The 21827-nt window shown below is 50.3% G+C and overlaps 1 protein-coding gene and 1 long non-coding RNA gene across 6 annotated transcripts in view; one reads left to right on the forward strand and one right to left on the reverse strand.

The window, feature by feature from the left end:
- The window catches only part of BCAR3 (BCAR3 adaptor protein, NSP family member), a 155526-nt gene that overhangs the window by 21077 nt on the left and 112622 nt on the right, over positions 1 to 21827 (reverse strand). For 4 of the 5 annotated variants that reach the window (XM_077905480.1, XM_077905482.1, XM_077905481.1 and 1 more), the window contains 4 exons: positions 9190 to 9318; positions 6333 to 6748; positions 3066 to 3169; positions 1170 to 1822 (listed from right to left, as the gene is read on the reverse strand). In XM_077905480.1, coding sequence (XP_077761606.1) covers positions 1170 to 1822; positions 3066 to 3169; positions 6333 to 6748; positions 9190 to 9318 — 1302 coding nt within the window. Of the gene's footprint in view, positions 1 to 1169; positions 1823 to 3065; positions 3170 to 4028; positions 4212 to 6332; positions 6749 to 9189; positions 9319 to 21827 lie in introns of those variants that run through there. The other variant, XM_077905484.1, reaches the window with a different exon arrangement.
- On the forward strand, positions 8657 to 16140 carry LOC144318471 (uncharacterized). The gene is made up of 3 exons (XR_013384381.1): positions 8657 to 9431; positions 9960 to 13377; positions 13474 to 16140. It is a non-coding gene; the product is annotated as an uncharacterized LOC144318471 (long non-coding RNA).

Genomic DNA, 21827 nt, shown 5'->3' on the forward strand with positions numbered 1-21827 from the left:
TAGCACCTGCTCTACTTTCCTCACGGCTATTGGGGGAGGCCCTCTGTCCCCCTGATGGAGCTCCCTCCATCCACTGGGGACTCGCTAGGGGAGTTCTCAGAGGGTGCATTTCCTGCGGTGATTCACGACCCTGGAAATTTCCTCAAGAAACTCAGTTCTTGAACTGAGTTTGAACTGAGGCCCTGAACTTTGAAGGTAAATGACTTTACTAAGCTACATATGAATAAATCTCACTAAGGCCTCACTGACGCTCCAAGGCATGGCTGTCTCTATAACTGAGGGGGAGGTTGAGCCCCTCCCAGCCTGAGACACCTGCTTTCTAGAAAGCTCTCTCTGATGGATATCTTTGCCATGAGGTCACTTATGAACAAAAGCTGCCCATATCCAAAAGAAATGCTTCCTATCCAAAGTGATGATGATGTAAACATATATATTTATTTAGTCACATGAAAGGATAGTCATGATGTGTTGCTCGATCAAAGACTTGGGGTTTAAAATAGTATGCTTAGTAAAAAATACAATAAAATAGAATCGTCTGTTTAGGCCTGTGGTAAACAAACACATATGCATGAAATAACTCACATGTATCTGTTTGCAGGGCCAATGTTAACCATGATGATCACCAAGAAACCAGACTTGGGATAATTTTTGTCTTTTCTCTTAATGTTTTATAATTTTTCTAAATTGACCAATTAGTACTTGTAAAAAAAAAAAATCAAGGGTAAATTCAAAGATGTTTATTCTTAAACCCATTTTAGTAACGATAAATATATGTGGTATATGTGCATATCACGTGTCCTGTATACTAAAAGAAAAATAACCTAGTTGCTGCCACTCCAGAAAGTACATTTTCACTACCATCCACTCTCGTTGGACTTGACTTTCCCACTTGGGAGCTGAGGCCAGGGAGGACGCTGCAGCTGGATGGGGAGGCGTGGCCCGGGCAGTAGCCCGCCACCACCCTCTGCCCAAGGTGATTTTTACAAGCTTCCTGCCTGGGCAAAGGTTGTCCCAGGCCTGTGCTTCCCACCCTTTAAATAAATCCCCACCCAGGTTATCTTCTGACTTCTTCTATGAGCAAAGCACTTAAAGGGTAAGGTGGAGCAAGGCCGGCCGCCCCCTTGCAGCCTCTCAGAAGGTAGAACAAGGCCACCTGGCTGAGCACTTACCATGCAGTCCGTGCTCAGCATGTGCTGGGCAATGGCCTTGGGGTCCTTGCTGGTGAACAGTTCTTTCACCCGCTTCAGCATCGCCATTTCCAGGGGCTTGTTCTCAGCAGGAAGGAGCTTCGACTCAAAGTCATTGGGCCTGAATGAGGAGGCCGTCTCCAGATGGGGCAGCACAAACTCGCCCTCATCCTCCTGCTGCCCCTGGTCCATCTGCGTGGCTGGCGCCTCCCCAGGCCCTGCCCCGTCATCGTCAAGGATCAAGTAGTTGGTGCCAGAGTGCCGGGGCCCTAGCACCCCGTTCTGCTTGGCTGTTAGCAGCTCCACGTAGCTGTCGTGGGCACAGAGGGGTGGCCTCGCTCCCCTGTCACCGCCTGTAGCGAAGGCTGGGTTCAGTTCACAGTAGTTGGCCTCTGAGTTGAGCCAGGTGGATGGAGACGGGGGAGGCTGCAGGAGGGGAGCCTTGCAGGGCTTGGGGGGCGGCTTGGGGCAAAGCTGGCTGTCTGAGCCCCTCAAGGCCTCCCCTGCCCTAGCATCTGAGGAGACCCTCCGAACCAATGCCGGGCTCAGAGTGGGCTCGCTGCCCGTCCTGAAAACGGGTGAGTTTGGGCGAGGGCTTGTGTCCACACTTGGGGAGCGAGAGGACAATTTACAGCCTGTGGAGAATAAGAGAGGGTCAGGGAAACCTCAGCTGTGCAGAGAACACAAAGCAAAACTGGAGTGACAACTCCCCAGGCCTCAATTCATGCCCTTGGGTTTCAGTTTTTACTTCCCAAAGATAACTCAGTATGACCGCCCCACACCCGATCTAGAGCATTTCAGGGGCTGGATGGCTGGCCAGCCGCACCCCCACTTCTGGGGGGATCCTAAGTCCCAGTGATGAGCAACAGCTGGGCTGCAGTGTCATTTTATGGTCAGAGAGGATTAGTACAGTCAGAAAAGGAAAATACGTGGAGCCCTGAAGATAGTGAGCAATCTAGTCTTGCCCTAGGATCAGAAGCCTTTGGTCACATAGCATAAGGGCCTGAGTCACTGTCACAGCCAGGGTGGATCCAGCCAGCCTTGAGGGAGAGCTGGAGACATCCCAGGAAGCGGGGGACAAGATCCCAAGCTAACCTACATAGAAGTGACCCACCAAGGGGCATTAGGAAAATCAGCCTGTGGTCCCAAGGGAGGTTGGTTATAAAAATAAGGAACCACCACCCATGGCTCACTAATCCAGTTGCTTACGAGGTTTGCCCACAGCCCACAGCTCCTCGCTCCTCTGGCTGTAAAAGGAGAATGGAGAGGAGGAGGGGTCTGTCTGGGCAGCTGTGCCCCCAGGAACCCCGGCACTGACCCAGCCCCCTCTGCCCAGGGAGGGCATGGAGAGGGCTCCTCTGTCATGAAGGCTACCAGTTGGTGGTTGAGCATGGGTCACAGAACCTGAGTTCATGCTGGCCTAACCGAGGGCCAGACAGGTCACTCTGGATGAGTTACTTAGTTAGTTAGACACAGAGAGGCAGAGACACAGAGACAGAGGGAGAAGCAGGCTCCAGGCAAGGAGCCCGATGTGGAACTGGATCCAAGGACCCCTGAGCCAAAGGCAGATGCTCAACCACTGAGCCATGTCCCTCTGGATGATTTATTTAACCTCTGTGCCTCCATTTCCTCAATAAGAAGAAGAGGATAATCATTCCTGCTCTGAAGGTTTGTTATGAAGCCTAAAGGCTATCACACACAGTGTCTGGCTCGCTGACCCACATCCGGATGTAGTCCTACAATCCCCTACCCTCCAGCCTACAGGCACAGAGCCTTGTGTCGTCCCTTCATGGGGGGACCAGACCGAGCAGGGAAACAGCCTGAAGGAAATCAGGCTCACACGGTCACCCTCCTCCCAGGAAATTCCCCAAAACCTACCAAGTGGCAGGTAACTTTCCGACTGGTGCGCTTTGAGGGATAAGGCTCTTCTGTCCTGCATGTGATCCAGGCAGGCCGGCTGGCTACCGCTCTTCTCTTTATTTCTGAAGCGAAAGATAAGTGGAGCAGAAACGTGTCATTAAATCGTAAAACCTTTAGGCAGCATCACGGAAAGTCTCTAAGAAGAAAGACTGCTTAGCAGGGAGCAGTACGAGTGGAAGGGCACATCCCCACAGTAAAGGAATGTCTGTCCCAGGAGGAAATTACTGCCTGGGGCGGTTAACCCAGGATTGCGCCTGGGGCCCCATCCCCACGTCCCCAGGACCAACCCAGTCAGGTCCCAGGCTGCCTCCTCTGAGCCCTTCCATCCGGTTGAGCAGAGCAGAGCAAAGATTTCATGATACTCTCAGGAAAATCTGATGAGCTGGAATGTGTACTTTTAGCAGAGCTTAAAATTACTTACAGACCCAGGGCGCCGGCGGGGGGGGGGGGGGGGGGGGGGGGGACGACGACTAAAATGCATTTTCCACCACGCCTCATGCTGTCAGGGAGGAAAATGTGGGGCAGCCAGTGCTTCGGCCCAAGTCTCCATGTCCCCCCAAATAGCCCGCAGGGTCACCTGGGAGGCTGTCACTGGCATCTTCCTGGAAGGACCGGGCAGCTCCTGCCTCACCGGGGAAGGGTCGAGCCTTCCTCAAGAGCTTTCCAGGGCGCAGCTGCGCAGGGAAGCGGAGACTGCCGCTTCCCACACCATCCCACACCGGCAGCGGCGGCTAGCACCCCTCGGCCAGCACCCCTCGGCGGCTAGCACCCCTTGGCTTCCTCCCGCGCACACGGGGAGCCTCTCTAGCACCTGCAAACCACTCTCTGCTAGAAGCCACCGCACGGCGCCGCTCAAGTTGTAATGAACTTTCATCCGCCCTCCCACAGGCTTCGGCTGCAGATCGCAAAGTTCTTTCCTACCTTTGCAAGCACCAAAGGGAAGAGCAAACAAACAAAATAATAATAATAACTCCCGAACTCCGAGCAACAGAGAAATTCCAGCAACCCCCAGAGATAAGGCGGGGCAGAGGGCAAATTCCACAAGGCCACGGCTTCAGCCCAGCGGTATTTACGCAGGGACCGTCAGAGCAGCCAGCCCACTGGCCCAGAACACCCGCCTGGGCCAAGCAGGGTGGCTGGGGCCGCACCCCGCCCGCGGCCGGCCAACCAGCGGCCCTGACGTCAGGGCAGGCAGGGCAGGGCAGTGGCAGGAGGCGCTCCCCCGGGAGCCCATGGTTAGACAGGCCGCTGTGCTGCGCCCAGAGGTGGCAGGGCTTAGAAAAGTGCCTTCACTGGGCACTGGGCGAAGTGGCTCTGTTAGCGAATGCCTCAGGACAGAGAGACTTTCTCAGTCTTTCATTTCTTACCTTAAAAAATACATTTCTATCTTACATCCGGTCACTGAGGGCAGAGCAGGAGGCAGGCCTTCCCCGCCAGCACTGCCCTGCGCACGGTTCTGTGCGCGGCCCAATACCCCCTGGCTCTGTTCATGACATTACCTTCCTGTTCCTCAGTTGGGCAGCTGCTCCTCACACTCACAAAAGAAACAGAGGAAAAAGTACCCCTTTGAGATCGTTAAGGGATCTCAAGTCCATTCTTATTACTAAGAAAAGGAGAATTGCTTTATATCAGTTCTGGCCTCCCTCCCTGCCATGGAGTCCTACATTCTACTGCCCTCCAGAAAATACTATTTATCATGATTATTCATACCCACGTAGGCCTCTGGCACTGTTCTAAGCACTTTGCAAGTCTTCGATCATTTAACCCTCACAAACCCCATCATTCCAGTTGGGGGGAAAGTGAGACCCAGAGAAGGTCAAGAGCTTGATTGGTGGTGGACCAGCATGTGGAGCCAGGCAGGCAGGGCTCATGGCCAGACGCTGACCAACATGTACCGGTGCTTGGCAGCAGCACACGACCCAGTCCGCATTACTCAGAGGCATGCGTTTTGCTTGTGAGTTTTTGCAGTCCACCAATTACAGTCTATGACATTTCCCCCTGTCCAGAAAGAAAACCAGTGAGTGGAGTAAGATACGTTGGTTTAAGGGTGTAAGTTGAGATGCCAGGGAGCCAGAGAAGGGGGGCTGTGTCACCAAGGGGCTGGAGCCAGTCTTTACCCTACTAGGCCCACCTTTTCCCTGTTCTCCTTCTCTGGAACGGTCAGATAGCAGGCACGAGCACCCAGCTCCACGAGAGAGAGGTCCTATGTGAAGACAGCACCCGCCACTGGTAGTTGAGGACAGGGTGCCTCAGCGGGGCATCCAGTTATCTGGAATCTTCTCTTCCCAGTCCCCAGGGTTCAGGTCAGAGCCTCCAGGCTCTCAATGTCTCTCATCTGAGGAATCTCATCTTTTCTCACTGAGTCAACCACCCTTTCCATGCATACTAAGCCCTAGTCCAACCCTTAGGCTCAGCTCCCCTCCCAAGCCCCTAGACTGTTGCTGGACACAGTCACTCAGACATAAGCCTACGATCATCTTGCAGATGCAGCAACTGGTTTTTCCTCCAGCCCTCTGGACCCTCCTGTGGTCTCCGACATGCCCTGTTCCAACCCTCCCCACACGTACAAGAGTCTCAGAAGCCAAGGTCCGGGTCTACCGCCCCTGCACAGCCTGACCCTCCATGACTCACTGACTGGTCTTCTCGCTCCAAGCCCTCTCCCTGCCCCTCCAGCACACTGCCACCCTGGTCTGTTCCTGGGACATTCACCATGTCAAGTCTTTGATGCTCCCCCAAACCTTTCAGCCTGGCTTCAGGGCCTCCAATGATGTGACTGAGGTCACCTCCCTGAGCCTGCCCCTACCAGCCCCTAACATGGGCCCTTTGCTTGAGTCCCACCCACCTACCCGCTCCAAGCAACTCTGGTCCTTGCCTATAGCTACATGCATGCGCACACCGAGCCCCCACCTGGAACACCCACCCCTTTGCAGCATCTATCCAGATTTCCCCTAGTCTTCAGACCAGCCTGGAGCCTCCTTTCTGCATGAATCTCTCCCATCCAACCCTCCTCCCTTCCTCCGCACCGGCCTCATTTCATCTTGGCAGCGACTCACCGGGGAACTAATCACGCCCTGCCTCACGACAGCTATTCCAGTAACACTTGGCGTTCTTAGTGACATCTTTCCCTGTTCCTCGGTTTCCCGGGGTGAGCTCCTCACCTGCCTAACAGAGCCGGGGCAGGTCCAGAGTGCGCCCCCAACCCCACCCCACGAGGCCCTGACCCACCTGAGGAGGTTCCCCTTAGGCGAGCTCTGCTCCCGGGCCTGGACGCCGCCCATGGTGAGGCTCAGCCTCTTGCCCACGTCGGGCCTGCGACCCGGGGAGGCGCCGTAGCGCTCCTCCAGGCACCGCAGGGGCACCGTCCTGTTGATGGGCTGGAAGATGATGGCTCCGCTCTGCTGGGAGATGGGCCGCCGGTTGCCCACGTAGCAGCGCACCAGGCCGGGGATGGAGTCGAAGCTCTCCGTCTCAAACTGGTACTGCACTCGGCTGTAGGCCTCGCTGAGCCGCAGCACCGTCCGGTGGATCTTGAAGTGCTGAGCGAGGTTCTTCCACTGACAGGTCAGGACAAAGTTTCCGGGGCTGGACAGAGAGTCACGAACCAGGAAGTCGCCATCTCGCTGCACGAGGTTTTCTGATACCTTTGGGACAAAATGGTGAGGAGTCGGAAAGGCAAGCGTACATTCCTTGCAAGTGCCGCACCGCTCTCCACTTGGGCCAACGGGAGACCGCGCTATTAGGTCTCTTCCTCTTCAGTCGGCTCTTTATTTTTTCAAATGTCAAATTCTTAGAAGACCCATTCATGCACTTAAGAACCATCTGCCGCCCACCTACTATGTGCCGGGTGCTGTGGTGGGCGCCGGGCTCAGAGCCGTGAGGGAAGCAGACCAGGGTCTCCACGGTCACCCGGAGCTTCTGCATTTAGTGCAGAGCTGCTACTTCGGTGAAGATAAGTAAGCGCCAGGTATGGTATGTCAGATGTTGTCAAGTTAAGGAAAAAGTCAATCGGGAAGGGGAGATAAGAAGTGCCTGGGAGGGGACAGGGGCTGTTCTTTGAAACAGGGTGGCCAGGAGGGTGTCATGAGAAGGTGACATTTATGCAGACTGAAGCAAGTAAGGTGACAGAAAATAAGAGAAAGAAGAGAATTCATGTCCAAGGAGTCTGACCCCTCCCCACCCCCAACAGGGGAGGATAGAGTTTTGTTGGATGGGGGGAGGGGTCCACACACAGGTGGAGGCCCGGCACTGTGCAATCCGAAACCTGTAGTGGTTCTGGGCATGCCACTCACTGGAGGGCCTATAACAGTCAGGTCAGTGTCTCCTCTCACTGGAGGGTTATATATTTGCATATGTGATGTATGCAAAGCACTAGTATAGTGCCTGGAACAAGGTAGGTGCTCAAAAATTGTTAACTGTGAAATGCTGATGTTTATAGCAAAAGGAGAATCTATACTGCGTTGCAGGTGGTCATTCCTGTAGCCAGACTGCCTGGGTTTGCATTCTGGCTCTACTGCGTGGCTTTGGACAAGTTATGTAAACCCTTCGTGGCTCAGTTATATCACTTGTAAAATGGAGATAATGTCACCCACACAGTAGCTATAAAGATGTAAAGGAGTAAAGCATTAGCTGTAACTACCATTACTACGGTTGCAGTGGGCAGCTACACAACCTGAAATGATATATGGCTGAAAATTTATGCTCACTGCCAAGTGGGAAACAAAGTTTACAATCACAATAAAGAGAAGGATGGTGATGAGAGTCACCAGTTTTATAAACTTTGACATTTTCCCCGGGATGTTCCAACACTGGATCAGTTTGCTTAGGACAGTGTGCCTCGATGGTTACTTAAAAATTGTATCTTTGCCTTGGAAATATGTTTTCATGCAGAAATTCCATTTCTTGGGATTGAGCCTGAGGAAACAATCATAGTTGTAAACCTAGTACTTATCTTAAAGGTTGATGGTGAGGGTGCCCACCAAAAGTGGGACATGCACACAATGGACACACATAAAACATAGGATGGTGCAGAAGACTATTTTACAGCAGAAGAGAATGCCCAGAATAGATCATCAAAGGAAGACAATGGGCTGCAAAAGTATATGTGGTATGATCTCATACTTGAAAAGCCTGGGAGGAGGATTTCTATCAAAATGTTCACAGTGGCTATCTCCAGGAGGGAGAATTATGGGTGAGAGTTTCATTTTCTTCATTTTACTCTCTGTATATTCTACAATGAGTTTTAAACTATAAAAAAGAAAAGTTAGAATAAGGTTTACTTCTTTGATAGTGCTGAGAAACCTGCTACATTAAAAAAAAATGATCACAATGCGATGCCCTCCCCCCCAAACCCCTTTCCTGTCAGTGTTGTCCTGGGTCAATGACTGGCTAGATCAGGTTATGATAAAAACCCAAGAGCAATACTATACCTTAATCCTGCACTTCTATTTCTCAATTTCTATACTTTGAAATAAAAAAAAACATTCACGGCGATCACCCCGAAGGACAATCACACAGAGTGTATTCTAGGCCACGGGGCTGTGGTCGCTGGTATAATTCCTCTAGTTCCTGGCTCCTGACAGGGACCCGGGCGGGGGAGGGATGGGTGAAGAGTCGCTGGCCTCACGAGGGCACTGGTGGCCTTGCTACTCTGTGCCACTTGCCCTGATGATACCCTCTCTTCACCTGAAATTAAATTACTGTCTTAAAAGAGAAGCAAGCTCCAAAGGGTATGAGGCTGCAGGCAGCCGGCCAGGAGTTCAATTATCTGAACCACAGGCCAGCCTCGTACCTCTTCAGATTATTGCCTCCTGCCCGCTCGGGCTCTGCAGACCACAGGGACACCTGCCTTTCCTCCACCCACTTCCTGGGCACGTGGAAATGTACTTTGGGTTCCTGACCTCAGTTCTTCCCAAGGTCTCCTTGGAGATGGATGGGCCTAAGTGACTGCAGTCCACTTGATTATATATATCTGCTTCTAGCTACACTGGGGCTTGCTCTGACGTGGTGCTGGTGGGCGACCGTGCGGGGTCCTCAGCGTGGCGGTGTCAGAACTGCCGGGCACGCCGGCAGGAAGAGCAGGTACCTGGCGGGGGATGCGTCCGTGGTACCAGGCGTGGCTACGCAGGTCCTCGCCGCTCAGCAGCAGCTCCTCCTCCAGCTCCTTCTTCAGCCTCTCAGGGGTCCTGTCCATGACGTGCCTGTCCTTGGAGAACTGCAACACAGGGTCTGTGGTGACTTCCCAGCCTGCCCGGGACAGCCGGCCCGCCCGCCTTGCAGTTGGCCGCTTGGCTAATCAAGCCAGGATACGCCAGAAGCCGGATTCAGGTAGGGGAGCCTGGATAATGATTACAACCTGCTGTGACCTTTCATTTCTCCGGCTGCAAGCATGCAGGAAAATGTTCACCTGCCTACGGGAACTAGGGTAGGAGGGCCGGCCAAGCTGTTCCTGTTATCAGTGGGCTCAGATAGCAGTTCAAGATGAGAGGAGCTGGGGGGCGGTTGGGGGGGGTGGGTAGGGGAACTGGAGGGGTTAGGGAGGGGGGGGGTGGGCAGAGAGAGGTGTGCGGGAAGGGAGGCACCACTCGGCCAGGGAGCTTCCTCTTCTCCTTGGGAACTGTCCTAACGTGGAGCTAGGCAGGCCAGTCCTCGGCGCCCCACTGCCCAACATGCAGTCCCCGGGCTGAAGGAAGGGCCCTGAGCTCTTTGCTGCAGGCAAACTTCAAGTCAGGAACTGAATTAGCCTCTGGAAACATTTAAGGCAACTGGACAGAAGAAATCTGACAACAGAAGTCTGACTTTGGATTTTGTATGTCTTTTTAATTTCATTTTTCTAATATTTCATTTGTATGACAGGTTGGAAATTGATACTTAAAAAAACTGGTCTTTCACCTCTGATAGCTTGAGAATCACTGATCTAGGTCACCGCACAGGAGCCGGCGCAGGAGTCCGGGTGGGCAGCACTCCCTCCAGATGTAATCTAGAATCCACGCCCACTTACTTGGGAACTGAACTTGGACACCTGCCTGGTTCCCAGCAAAACCAGGCTCAGGGATCACTGGCTGAAGGTCACGGGAGCAGGAAAACACTGTGGCCTTGTGTTTTCCCAGGTTCCCCAACTTGGCCTCAAAAGCCTCTAGAAATCACCGAACTATCCTCATCACGCTGCTCTGTGCCTCAGCAGGAGAAGAGGCCCAAATCCTTCTCCACCCAAGGAACAGGAAACAGACTTGGGATTTGACAGCCCTCAAGCCTTTGAGGGCACGTTGGCTCAGGAGGGTGCTGGCTGCAGCAGGACCCACGGCCACTCTCCACGTAGCGCTCTGGTGGACCAGTGGCTTACTTCTCCCCTCCGCTTCGCACCACCCTCCTCCTCACAGAGCAGACACCTGCATCACAGAGACGCCCAGCCGCTGCCCTAGCTGCCCACAGGCATTAGCAGCCCTGTTGGACATTGATCATTAATTATGTACAGGTACAGCTGAAGACAGCTCACTGGAAAGACTTGAGCGCAGAATGCAGATTGTCAACCAGGCCACATTTGCTGATAACTGATGGTCTGTCTTGCCTCCCACTAGATTTTGATAGTCACGAGAGTAGAAACCCTTCTTCCCTACTGCCCTCCAGCAATGCCTGAACATTTTAGGCTCTCCGCACTCACTGAATGAACCAGTACCCAAAGATGAGGCCTCTCTAGAGCTTTTCCTCTTCAATCTCAAACTATCTGAAGCCTCATTTTAGCTGAGCGTGTTGCCACACAACTAAAGGATGGCATTCCTCAACTTTCCTCTCTTAATGTTGTCATGGGGCCATATGACTACTTCTGGCCAAGGAAAGGTACACTCCTGCTTAGCCGGACGTCTAAGCTGAGATGTGATGGTGCCATCTTGGACACGAGGAGGGAGCCACATCCTCCAAATAGGCCCAGATCCCTCACAACTGGGGAGTCAACACATCAGTCCCAGATCATCCACCTTCAGGTCTTCCGTGTAATTTTCTGTCTTGTTTAAGCCTATATTTTGATTGTCCCTGTTACTGGCAGCTGAACTGAAATACTAATCAATACTGTGAGCCTAGCTTCTACTCAGCCACCCTGACAATCTGAGTCCCTTGTGCTATGTCCTGGGCCCACTTCTTGGCCTGAGCTCTGAAAATGGAGTCATCCGTAGTCATACCCCGTGTAGACCTCCACTGAAACTACAGTCACCCACATCCAAAAAGCTGTTCCCCTCTTTCTCCCTGATGCCCAACACCCAGGCCGCTTCCCACCGTCACCCCTTCTTTCTAGGCATCTTTTACAAATAGCAAGATTTCTTAGCATTTTATAAACAACAGTCCTTCACTCCAGATTTTGAGATAATACTGCTTTACACTTGTTACCAGAAATATAAAATCTGCTATCTTGTTACTTCTGCCCTAACTCCTTAGAGGGAAATCCACAATTCTTGTTCTCCCCCTACTGTGGACTGTGGAGATGAGGCATGATGGGGCACAGCAGGAAAGTACCGAGGCAGGAGAGAAAAGGAGGGGTCAGTAAGATTGACCCTCCCTTGAGATGGGAACTCAGACTTCAAAAACTATGCCCTTAGGCTCTTGCATAATTTGTACAAAGTTAAGAGGTTACACAATTGACTGGATTTAGAGTTGGGGCAGGGGAGGAGGAGGGAGATAAAGGGCGGAGGAGGAGAGGGAGAGAGACAGATCCCCATCGAGCAAGCAATTGCAAGGGTTCTTCAGAACCAGTGAGAGCTGGTTCTACTATATTAAAAAGAACCAGGTTGGGGACGCCTGGCTGGCTCAGTGGCATCTGCCTTTGGCTCAGGGCATGATCCCAGGGTCCTGGGATGGAGCCCCATATCAGGGGAGCCTGCTTCTCTCCCTGACTCTGTCTCTACCTCCCTCTCTGTGTCTCTCATGAATAAATAAATAAAATCTTAAAAAAAAAAAAAAAAAAAAGAACCAGGTTGGATTGTGGGAGCCTCTCCTCAGCAGATGATGTGGGCAACATCTCTCATACAGCCGAACAAGGCAATTCAAAAGTCCCCCACGTACGGTCGCCCTCATGATTAAATTGTAGTTATATGGGGGGTGAATGCCCTCTAGAACTTTTAATCACATACATTAATGCAACTTTTATTATTTTTCTGAAGTGCCTGTATTTTATGATCCTTGACCTTGCCAACTACACGTGGCACATATATTGTGCTACTAATAGGAGTACCTTGATGGGCTGTCAACCTCATGGTGGATAAGGGATGACCATATAGGAAAATTGGCAAAATGTATCCACTTGTATCTTTTTTTTTTTTTTTTCTAAGATTTTATTTATTTATTTAAGAGAGAGACAAAGAGAGAGGCAGGGAGCAGGGAGGCAGGTTGCCTGGGGGGAGCCTGATGCAGGGCTCAATCCCACAACCCCAAGATCACGACCTGAGCCAAAGGCAGACATTCAACCACTGGGCTACTCAGGTGCCCCTATCCACGTGTATCTTTGAGAGCACTATGATCGATACTTGTGCTCCTCTGGGAACCAAGAATGACGTTGCTGCTTCACAGGATAGGTCACATATGACTGTGACATTGCATGAATTCTGTCCACTTGCTCCCAACAACCAGAACTTGTGCTAACAAGGCACCCTTCCACTTACCTGCTGCCATCTGGGACAAATATGAATTTCTCCCTGAAGTGCAGCCTTTTCAGTCATGGCCACCCTGAGCTAATTTTGGGGTCTTTGGGACCACAAAATAAATTCCAGCAATTCAGGGTAACATATCAGGATCTCTGCCCTTAGCAATGGCTTTCTCCCATTGGTGTGGTCACCAGTGTCCTTTGAAGTTCTGATTCCACTAATGCCCTAAGAAGCCTCCAGGCCTTCCTTAGATTGCCTTCTGAGGGAAGAGTACACGAAGTAAGTCTCTACTCCCACAGTCACATGCATTGTTATCTTATACCTGGCTCAGAATTATGCAGGAGAAGAGACTAAAGAATAAGTATAGGTCCCAGCATTCCAGTGGCTTCCAATCCCAGGAGAGGAAAAGGTACAGAAGCACCTCAGACATCTTATGAATTCAAAGGCTGTCTGGACCCAAGTCATTCTCATTTTTCTGTCAACACGGGACAAAGGGCGTCTGTGACAGAGGGCATGGTGACACCCCAGAGCAAGTACAATATAGCTGGGCTCTCTCAGAAAGTTTTCACGTTTTGTGTGCTTCAACTACCAGAAAGACAGGCAGCAAGAAAATTCATGCATAATCAACATCTCACACAGATGCTGTAAGTGTTACTAACAAGCACATTATAGTAACACAACTTTTCCTCCATGCTCAAATTCTCTAACTATTTGCCCCTGATTTTGAACTTCATCTCTAGATGGCAAGTCCAATTCTTTGTTTCCTGAGCTTCTTATCTTGAAGAGAGGAGGTGGCAGCAGGTAGGCCTGAGCCAGAGTCAAGTTCCTCCGCACCAACGCAGGCTCCGGATCCCGCCATCCTGAGCTCCACCCCACACAGTAGCTGGGGTGCACCCTCGGGAAAGAGGAGCTGCTAGGCTTTAGGATCAAGAATATTCTGCCTATGAGCTTTGCCAGGTTCACTCAAGCGGCCAAATCCACCCACGGTCACCATGAGAGAAAGATGAGGGCAGGCCTCGTGTCTCCTACTCCGAGGCTTGCCCAAATTGGATCCACCAGAAATCTGAGGGGTTTTTTTTTTTGGGGGGGGGAGGCTGTAAGAAAAAATGTTATGGATATAATTAAGTAATAAGAATATATTGAACAGGAAAGAAAGGGGGGGGAGAGAGAGAGGGAGGGTTAGTGACTACCATCTCATGGTTTCCCACTCACGTGGCTCCACTTCCAAAATTTCCTCCTGTCCTAGTCATTAGTTCTGGGGGCTGAGATGACGTACGTAAGTTGATAACAAGGGCAAATGCAGGGGGTGGAAGAGGCCCACACTTCTCCATCCAAATTGCAGTCAGAAAATGCATTCATCACCATAATTGTTGCTTTTTAGGGAAATCTAGGTCTAGCTACCTCTTCCCTCCTGCCAGCATTTCACTAATCCCAATGTGACAGCACAGTATGTAAGCACAGCCAGCCCTCTTCCCCCAGCCGCAGGCCATGGTGCCACTGGCTGGCTGTGTGGCTTTGATTAAATGACTTTACCTCTGGGAACCTCAGGCTCCTGGTCTGTAAAATGGGGGTGAGAGTATGTGATGAGATGTTAACAAGGGTGGAACAGGTCCATATTTGTAAAGCACTTAGAATATCCCCAGTCAGCACAGTTAACTGTTTCACAGACACGCCGCAATGCTCGCTACTCATCCGGTTACATAAAAGGCAGTCTTGACACCAGAGGTGTTTGCAGTGTGATTCACAGACGCGTAGGGCGAGGTGGGTGCTCGGGAGGGAAGCAGCTAGGGACTCAGCCCTGGAGGCCCCACACGCCCCCCCAGCACCTCTGCTCCCCGCTGCCCTGCCAGGGCCAGGCCCAGTCGCTGCGGCCGGCCTCAAAAATCATGCCTACCACTCTGAATCTGGTCTGAACATCTCTGCAGCCCCACACAGCCCCAGCAAGTCTGTTCCTACAGGCTGGAATAGCCAGCGCCCTGAGATGGTTGGAAAACGCATTCTGGACGCGCAGAGCCAGTTCCACAAACGTGCTGGGAACTCTGATTAACGCGGAAACCCACATTTCAACAGCTCTCCCAGAAAGAAAAAGCCGATCCAGCCCAGGAGGAATGAGCTCAGGGTCTCCTCTCGAAAGGGCTGCCTGACATCGGAGCCTGCATTTCAAATCAGGCACAACAATAGGACTCGACCTCCTAGGAGGAGGTCTGCGTTCCTAAGTTTGGGGATGCGGGAGGGTGTGCACGGAGAGAGCGCGGTGGGAAAGCCCCAGAGAAGGCCCACACTCATCTGTATGCAGGAGACATCCGAGAGGATTAGAAAAAGATGTCATCTGCATTATAATATTTATTTTACTCTGTTCCAGCCTCTAAGAAAAACTTCCTAGTTCCCATAGAATTTGAAATTGTGCAAATCACCAGGAAAGATCCTGTCCCCAGGGGCTGAAGGTAGGAAGGGAAAGACTGGAAAGGCACCATTTCCCCAGCCATCAACAATCAGGACCAAGCAATCAGCCAACCTATCTGCCAGCAGGGGGTGACACCCAGGGCCCTACCCTCGGGAGGGCCCAGTGCTCTTGGAAGACCACACACAGAACAACCATCGAAACTCAGTCCTGGGCTCTGGAGACACTTTGCCTGGATCTTACCCCTGCCACTCTGCTCGGGAGCCTGGGCAAGTTACTCCATCTCACTGGCCTTTGGTTTTCCCCTGTCAAAATGAGAAAAGCCACTGCGGCCCCATGCAGGTGTGTATGTGTGTGTGTGTCTGGGAGGGGTGGGGCGCAGATAATGACAGGATGGGGAATCAGGATCTGACCCAGAGGCTAAAACCTGAGAAGAGGAAAGATGTTTGAGGCATGTGAGCTAAGTAAGAGCAGCTGGGCTTGGTCAGATGGGGGCTCTGGATGGGGAGGTGGGAAGCAAGCAGAGGTTTTACATGCACGCACATGTGCTCCATCTTTTCTCCAAGCCTGTGGTTCAGACCCCACCTTCCTGGCCATCGTGGCTGACCCAGGCAAGGGCCCCTGAGCCAAGCTGGCTCAGAGTTCTTTCTTTCCAGGATTTTTCTAAGTGGAACTGAGTGAAGATGACACTGCCCACTCTGGTGAGAACATCACGAGACTAGAAGCATAGCAGTTGCTGTACCTCACACTGACCCACCATGTGGAGCAGACTGGGTGGGGAATGAAATTAGTGTGCAAACAGAAGGGGAGCAAGAGATGGAAGGTGCGAGCAGCCCTGGTGGTGCAGAGGTTTAGCGCCGCCTGCAGCCCATGGTGTGATCCTGATCCTGGAGACAGGGGATCAAGTCCCATGTCAGGCTCCCTGCATGGAGCCTGCTTCTCCCTCTGCCTGTGTTTCTTTCTCTTTCTCTCTCTCTCTCTCTCTCTCTCTCTCTCTCTGTCTCTCAGGAATAAATAAATAAAATCTTAAAAAAAAAAAAAAAAAAAGGAAGGTGTCCCGGAGGCACGCCCATCCCTCAGCACCACCTGACTCCATCAACCAGCAAACTCTCCTTGCAACTGAAGCTGGTTTGCTCTGGATTCTTGCCACCTGTGTCAAAGGAGTCCTGATCCAGAAAGGCAGGGATCAGATGGAGGGGAGTCCGACACTGGAGGCTGGGAGGTTAGACCTCCACACTCCAGAGAGTGAGTCACTGCAAGAGTCTGCCTAAGAAGGCAACAGGTACAAAACAAAGATGCTTTTAGACAGATCAATCTGGCTGCGGTAGCAAAAGGGCCAGGCTGGGGCCTGGGGCACAAAGCCAGCCGGAGACTTTTGAAATGTGCTGATGCTGGCCAAATATTCCTGGTTCTATCTCTTACCAACATGCATTCTAGTCCCCACTGCGGTTACCCTGTTCTGTTCTATTAACTTCTGTAATAGCCTTGTAACAATCTCCCTACCCACATCTCTGGTCCTATACTGTCACCTATGATGCCACACACTTATCACAGCATTTCTGGCCCGGAGACATCAAGGGGTGCCCCAGCAAGGGTTGACATGAGATCCAGGGACTCTCCTAGCACCCCCACAAAAAACTTGATGGGCTCCTATGCCTGGTTTTTACTCTCCCAGGGCTCAGACCTGGTTCATGAGGGACATAGACCCCTATTCAGCCCTAGCCTCCCAGACCCCTGAACTTTGAATGTATTTCTTTTAACCCCAGTGAAGTGAACCACCCTCTCAATATACTGACACCGCATACCGGGATCTAGGTCTCAATCTGCTAGAAGTCCCAGATCACAAGAGGGCTATGGATGCCTATGTGAGGATCCCTTGTGGATCCCCTCAAAATAACCAGCAGAGGCTTGACTGGTGGGAGAGGTGGGCCAGGGTACTGCCGTTTGGCAGTAGTTTGGCAGTGGGAGTCTGCGTGTCAGCAGTGATACACCTGCAGAGGCTCCCAGAGGCAGGAGCCCAGCCTGAGGACTTTGTTTTACTTGTTTCTATATGCACCAAGGGGTAAGAGTTCTCAATTCAGAGGACTATCTCATCTAAGGTACATCAAGCATCCCTGCACCAGCACCCTGCCTGGCGCACAGCAGGTGCTTGCTCGAAACAATGTAGAATTTGAAACCCCTTTCAAAAAGGACTGTTAGCCATAAGAATGGAAAGTCACTTCACAAAAGAATTTTTTTTAAAAAGAACTATGAAATCCATTGGAAGGTTTTAGAGATAACTGGCCTTTGAGAATTTAGTTCTGGGGAATAAAAGAGAGAGAAGCTGGAACAATCCATTTCTCCTTAGGCATAGGTTTATTTATGGTCTATTTCAGTTCAAAGTCGACGGTTCTTGGGGTTTTCAGTAGTGTTGGTTTCATCTGTGCGGGGTGACGCTGACCACCCGTGAGGAGGCACATGCCCCGGTGGGAAGCACTTTGCACGCGTGCACGCACCTCAGTATCAACACGTGCTCCTGCTCAGCCCCAGCTGGCTCACACGTCCGCAGCACATAGGTGACCGAGCAGCAGGGTGAGTGTGCCAAGGAAGCACTGTGTTTTGCACAAGGCTGAGAAGTCCCGGTACAGAGATTACGTGTCCCTCGGGGCCTTGGAGACTTGCTTAGTCATGGATGTTTTTGTTGAAATTTTAAAATTGAGATGATTTTCTAGTCATTCATTCCATGATCACGGCTGGCAATTAACTTGCTTGAAATTTATAAAAGGAAGAAGGGAATCTGCATGATGAGAGGGAAGAGGAGGGGAGGGGAGAAGAGGGCAGGGGATGGGAGAGAGAGACAGAGAGACAAAGAGAATGAGAATGAAGAGGGAGGCAAGCTTCTGGGCTATTCTATCCCAGTCAGGAGTGGCGGGCCACAGCACCCAGAATGCTACCGGCTTTTTCAAACAAAAGCTTCTTTTCTTCTGCTCTGGACAAGGTTTATTCAGTTGAGGGAGAGGTCAACAACAGCCCAGGCCTCTCATCAAGTGGCACCAAACAACTGAGGTCACATGTTTCTACAAATCTAATCCAGAAATTATGATCACAAACAACATCATCAGTGTGCCTGGTGTTGTAGATCGTCATTCAAAATAGGTCTGTTTTCTGAGGGAAGCCCGTGTCCTCCTGTGAGCTTGTGGGAAACCCCTCAGGGACATGCCTTGAACTGCCACCAGGTGGCCCAGGCTGGGACAATGCAGGAATCCAAAAGGACAGACCCTCATCTGGAATCCACCAAGCCTGTGATGCCTTGGCGCCTGTGTCATTGCAATCCCTAAATAAACACGAACGTACAAAGGGATTGAGCTTCCACTCTCAAAAAAGCACACACTGGCTAACTATGACATGAAGCATCCTGAACCCTTGTTAAGGCTGCTACGTGTAGGGTAAGTAAATCTGCCTAAAAATGAGGTTCTGTGGAGATGTCAGAAACTCAGCTCCTTTGAGTCCCTGCCCTGTGCTGAATTTCAAGCAGTGGACTAGTTTATAACCAAATTCCAAAGTATATCAAGGGCTTTTAGAGATCCAGGTGGTACTGTTACCATTGAAAACCTGCATCAATTGATCATGAACCCACAGGAGGACTAGATCCCAATTACTCTGGCCACTCTTAACCCTGCCCACTGGCCAAAAAACAAAAATCCAGTTCCCCCCCAAGCTTTATGCCCCATCAACTCTGAGCCAGCACCCCAGATGACTTCATCTGAGGCGGAATGGAAGGAAAGAAGGTAGTATTTGTGGCAATCTTCAAGCCTTGATATGAGACAATTTCTATACTGGGTTCTGTGTCACCTTTTATCAACACTCACTGGTTTTTATGGCTTGCCTAAAAATATTTTATTATACTCCAAAGATAAATGAAAAAAGGCTTGAATGTACTGATCCAGCTTTCCCACTGGGTGCCAGGCTAGATAAATAGCATTCCCATGCTAATAACTATGATTAACGCCAAAGGCTTTAGTTAAGTAAACAATTGACTTTGTAAATAAAAGTCCTAAGAGGGGAAAAAAAATCTCAAATTCAAATTTTAAATATCCCATTTGGTAGACAAAAGCAAATGGTGGCATGGGCAAGTGGGTATTTCAGCCTGGTCTAGCCCAGTGGGTGGGCCTGGCCATTGGCTCCAAGACATGTACAACACGGTGGCACTACATCTAAGGGGGTGCCCTTCATACACAGCCACAGAAAATTTCCATACTGATTACAACAGTTGTCTGGCAGATGGCAAGAAACTATCTTGAGGATGGGTACCTTATTCAAATTCACACAAAGATGCTGCTCCCTAGGCTAGAAGGGAGACCCCAAGCATGTCGCCACCTTTCAAGTGTTGGGCTGTTGACAAATGGGGACCTCTGTCCTCACCTGGGCCCCTTCCCTGAGCCTGCTCCTTTCAATCCTTAAAGCTCAGTGAAATAGTCTTTGTGGGCAGCTTCCTAACCCATATATACATACATACTATACCCTCTTGGCCAAAGTGCCAAATGGACAGTCAAGAGGTTAGTTTTAAATCAAGAGTTTGATAGTCATTGGAACGCTATGCCTCTGATTACTTCACCTTCTTGGCCAAAGTTCTGCAGAAATAATCAAGGGGTCAGTCTTAAATCAAGAGCTTGATAGCCACTGGAACACCATGCCTCTGATTAAACTCAAAGACTGAGCGCCCGCTGAGCCACGTGGCCTCCAGGACCAGATCCGGCAGGAGATGCAGGCGTGTAAGAAGGACTCCGTGGCCTGATGGGTTACAGCCTCTTTGAGGGACAAGACATCTGAAGACAATGTACAGCAGCTGCAGTCTTGCTGAAGTTCTCAGAGTTCTCTATCCTATCTGTGGTCAGCGAGGGTTTCTGTCCCCTTCTGAGAAAGGAGTCCATAGAGAAGACATCTCATAAAATCTCAGAAACTTTTAGCATTCTGAAACACTTCAATGAATTTGATGTTAATGTTTAAGTACCTCGAAGACATAAATTTCTCCTTTCCAAATCCTAGAAAGAATTTCATCTTCAGAAAAGATTGTGCAGATGGGTTTTGATGCCATTTTATAATTAAACCTGTATAATTTATCACACTTAACACCAGAGTCTTACTCCAGTGCCATTAAAAACAGATTTGTAATTTGCTGTTAAATTAAGATGCTTCATTTTCCTACTACTTGTGATTTTTCTTTTCACAGACAAAGGATGATTCAGGGGCCATCAGACCCCTAGCGCAGCCAGGAAACTGCCATCAAACCCACCAGAGAACCCAAATCCAAGAGATTTCATTTTTATTCATTATAAACCTTATCAAACACCTATCAAAAGAGGCTCATAAACTATGAATAGGAAATATGAAGAGAAAAACTGTGGAACTCCTTGTTTATCCAGGTTCTGAGAGATTTCCATTAAAATTCTGCCTCCCATTTGTGTGATCGAAAAAGACTAGTTTGATTTTAAATCTTGCAGGTCCGAGTCTTAACCCAACGTATTCCCTAGGGGCGGCAGTAACTTGATTCCCCCAGGCTTATCTAATTGCTTTAGGCTCATTCTGTAGGACGCAGCTCCCCTGAATGTTCAACCCTTGATGCTTTTTATCCCCCCATCGTTCTCTGGGCAAGGTCTCCACATCTTCCCATCCTGCAGGATCATGACCGTATTGCTTTTGATGCTCCGTTTCATTCTGATGGAACACCAGCGGACTGACAATTATTTTTCACTGGAGACTGATGAGTGTAAAAACTGCAAGAGGAATTTGAGCAGCACACCCAACATGGACCTATGTGGCCACTCTCCTTCACAGTGGTTACCTACACGGGTGACAAATTGTTCAACACACTCCTTACACCGTAAGATCTCCTTTCCCAGCTGCCTGCCCTGGTGACTTCGCCCATGATGTCCTTACCCTCTTGCCAAAGCACCCATGGGCTCATTCAGTGCTCAGCTCCAAGGGGGCCTCATCTTTCCCTGGTAAAAGACAAACTGAAACACAATGAGATTTTCAACAATCGTTTGTTAGCATCTTGCCCTGCTGGAAGCTGTGGCGGATACCTTCCCCTCTAGATCTAATTTAGATGATGACTTCCTGGAACAGCCTGCAGAGAAGCAACATCCAAATCATCCCCGTGAGGTAGCCCTGTTTTCTGATTCCTCCCAGTGAGAAATCAGGATGAAGACTGAAGGTCACTGCTTGCACTTAATCATTCAGTGGGTCTGTGAAATAAAAGGTTTCACATCAAAGCTGAGTACCAGTCAACCTATGACACCCTCACCCACCCCACTGTAAACTGCTTTGCTCCCTCTAACCATGTTCTTGACTTCCGTTAATACTTCTCTCACCAGGTCGGCACACAGGCTAAATGAGACAATGAAGTGAAATATTAATCACTGGGTCTGGTAGTGAGATTTATTCCATTCAATAAGAATAGTGCTTTGTTAGCATCTATGGAGAAAGGAGAAACCGAGGCTCCCTGGCTAAGGCAGATCCAAGACAAGGGTTTGAGAAGACGGGCTGACCAATGTTCAAGATGCAAGGAGATCCGAGCCAGAAATCTTTCCCACTGGTAATTCAAACTTGTTAATTCATCTCAATCCAAATTATGAGTACTTTGGTGGAACATGGCTGCTTTTTCAAAACAGATGCCCTATTTGCTCTTCAGTAATAATATCAGAAAATCAAAAT

The sequence above is a fragment of the Canis aureus genome, chromosome 8 (assembly GCF_053574225.1).
Source record: "Canis aureus isolate CA01 chromosome 8, VMU_Caureus_v.1.0, whole genome shotgun sequence".
Lineage (NCBI taxonomy): Eukaryota > Metazoa > Chordata > Mammalia > Carnivora > Canidae > Canis > Canis aureus.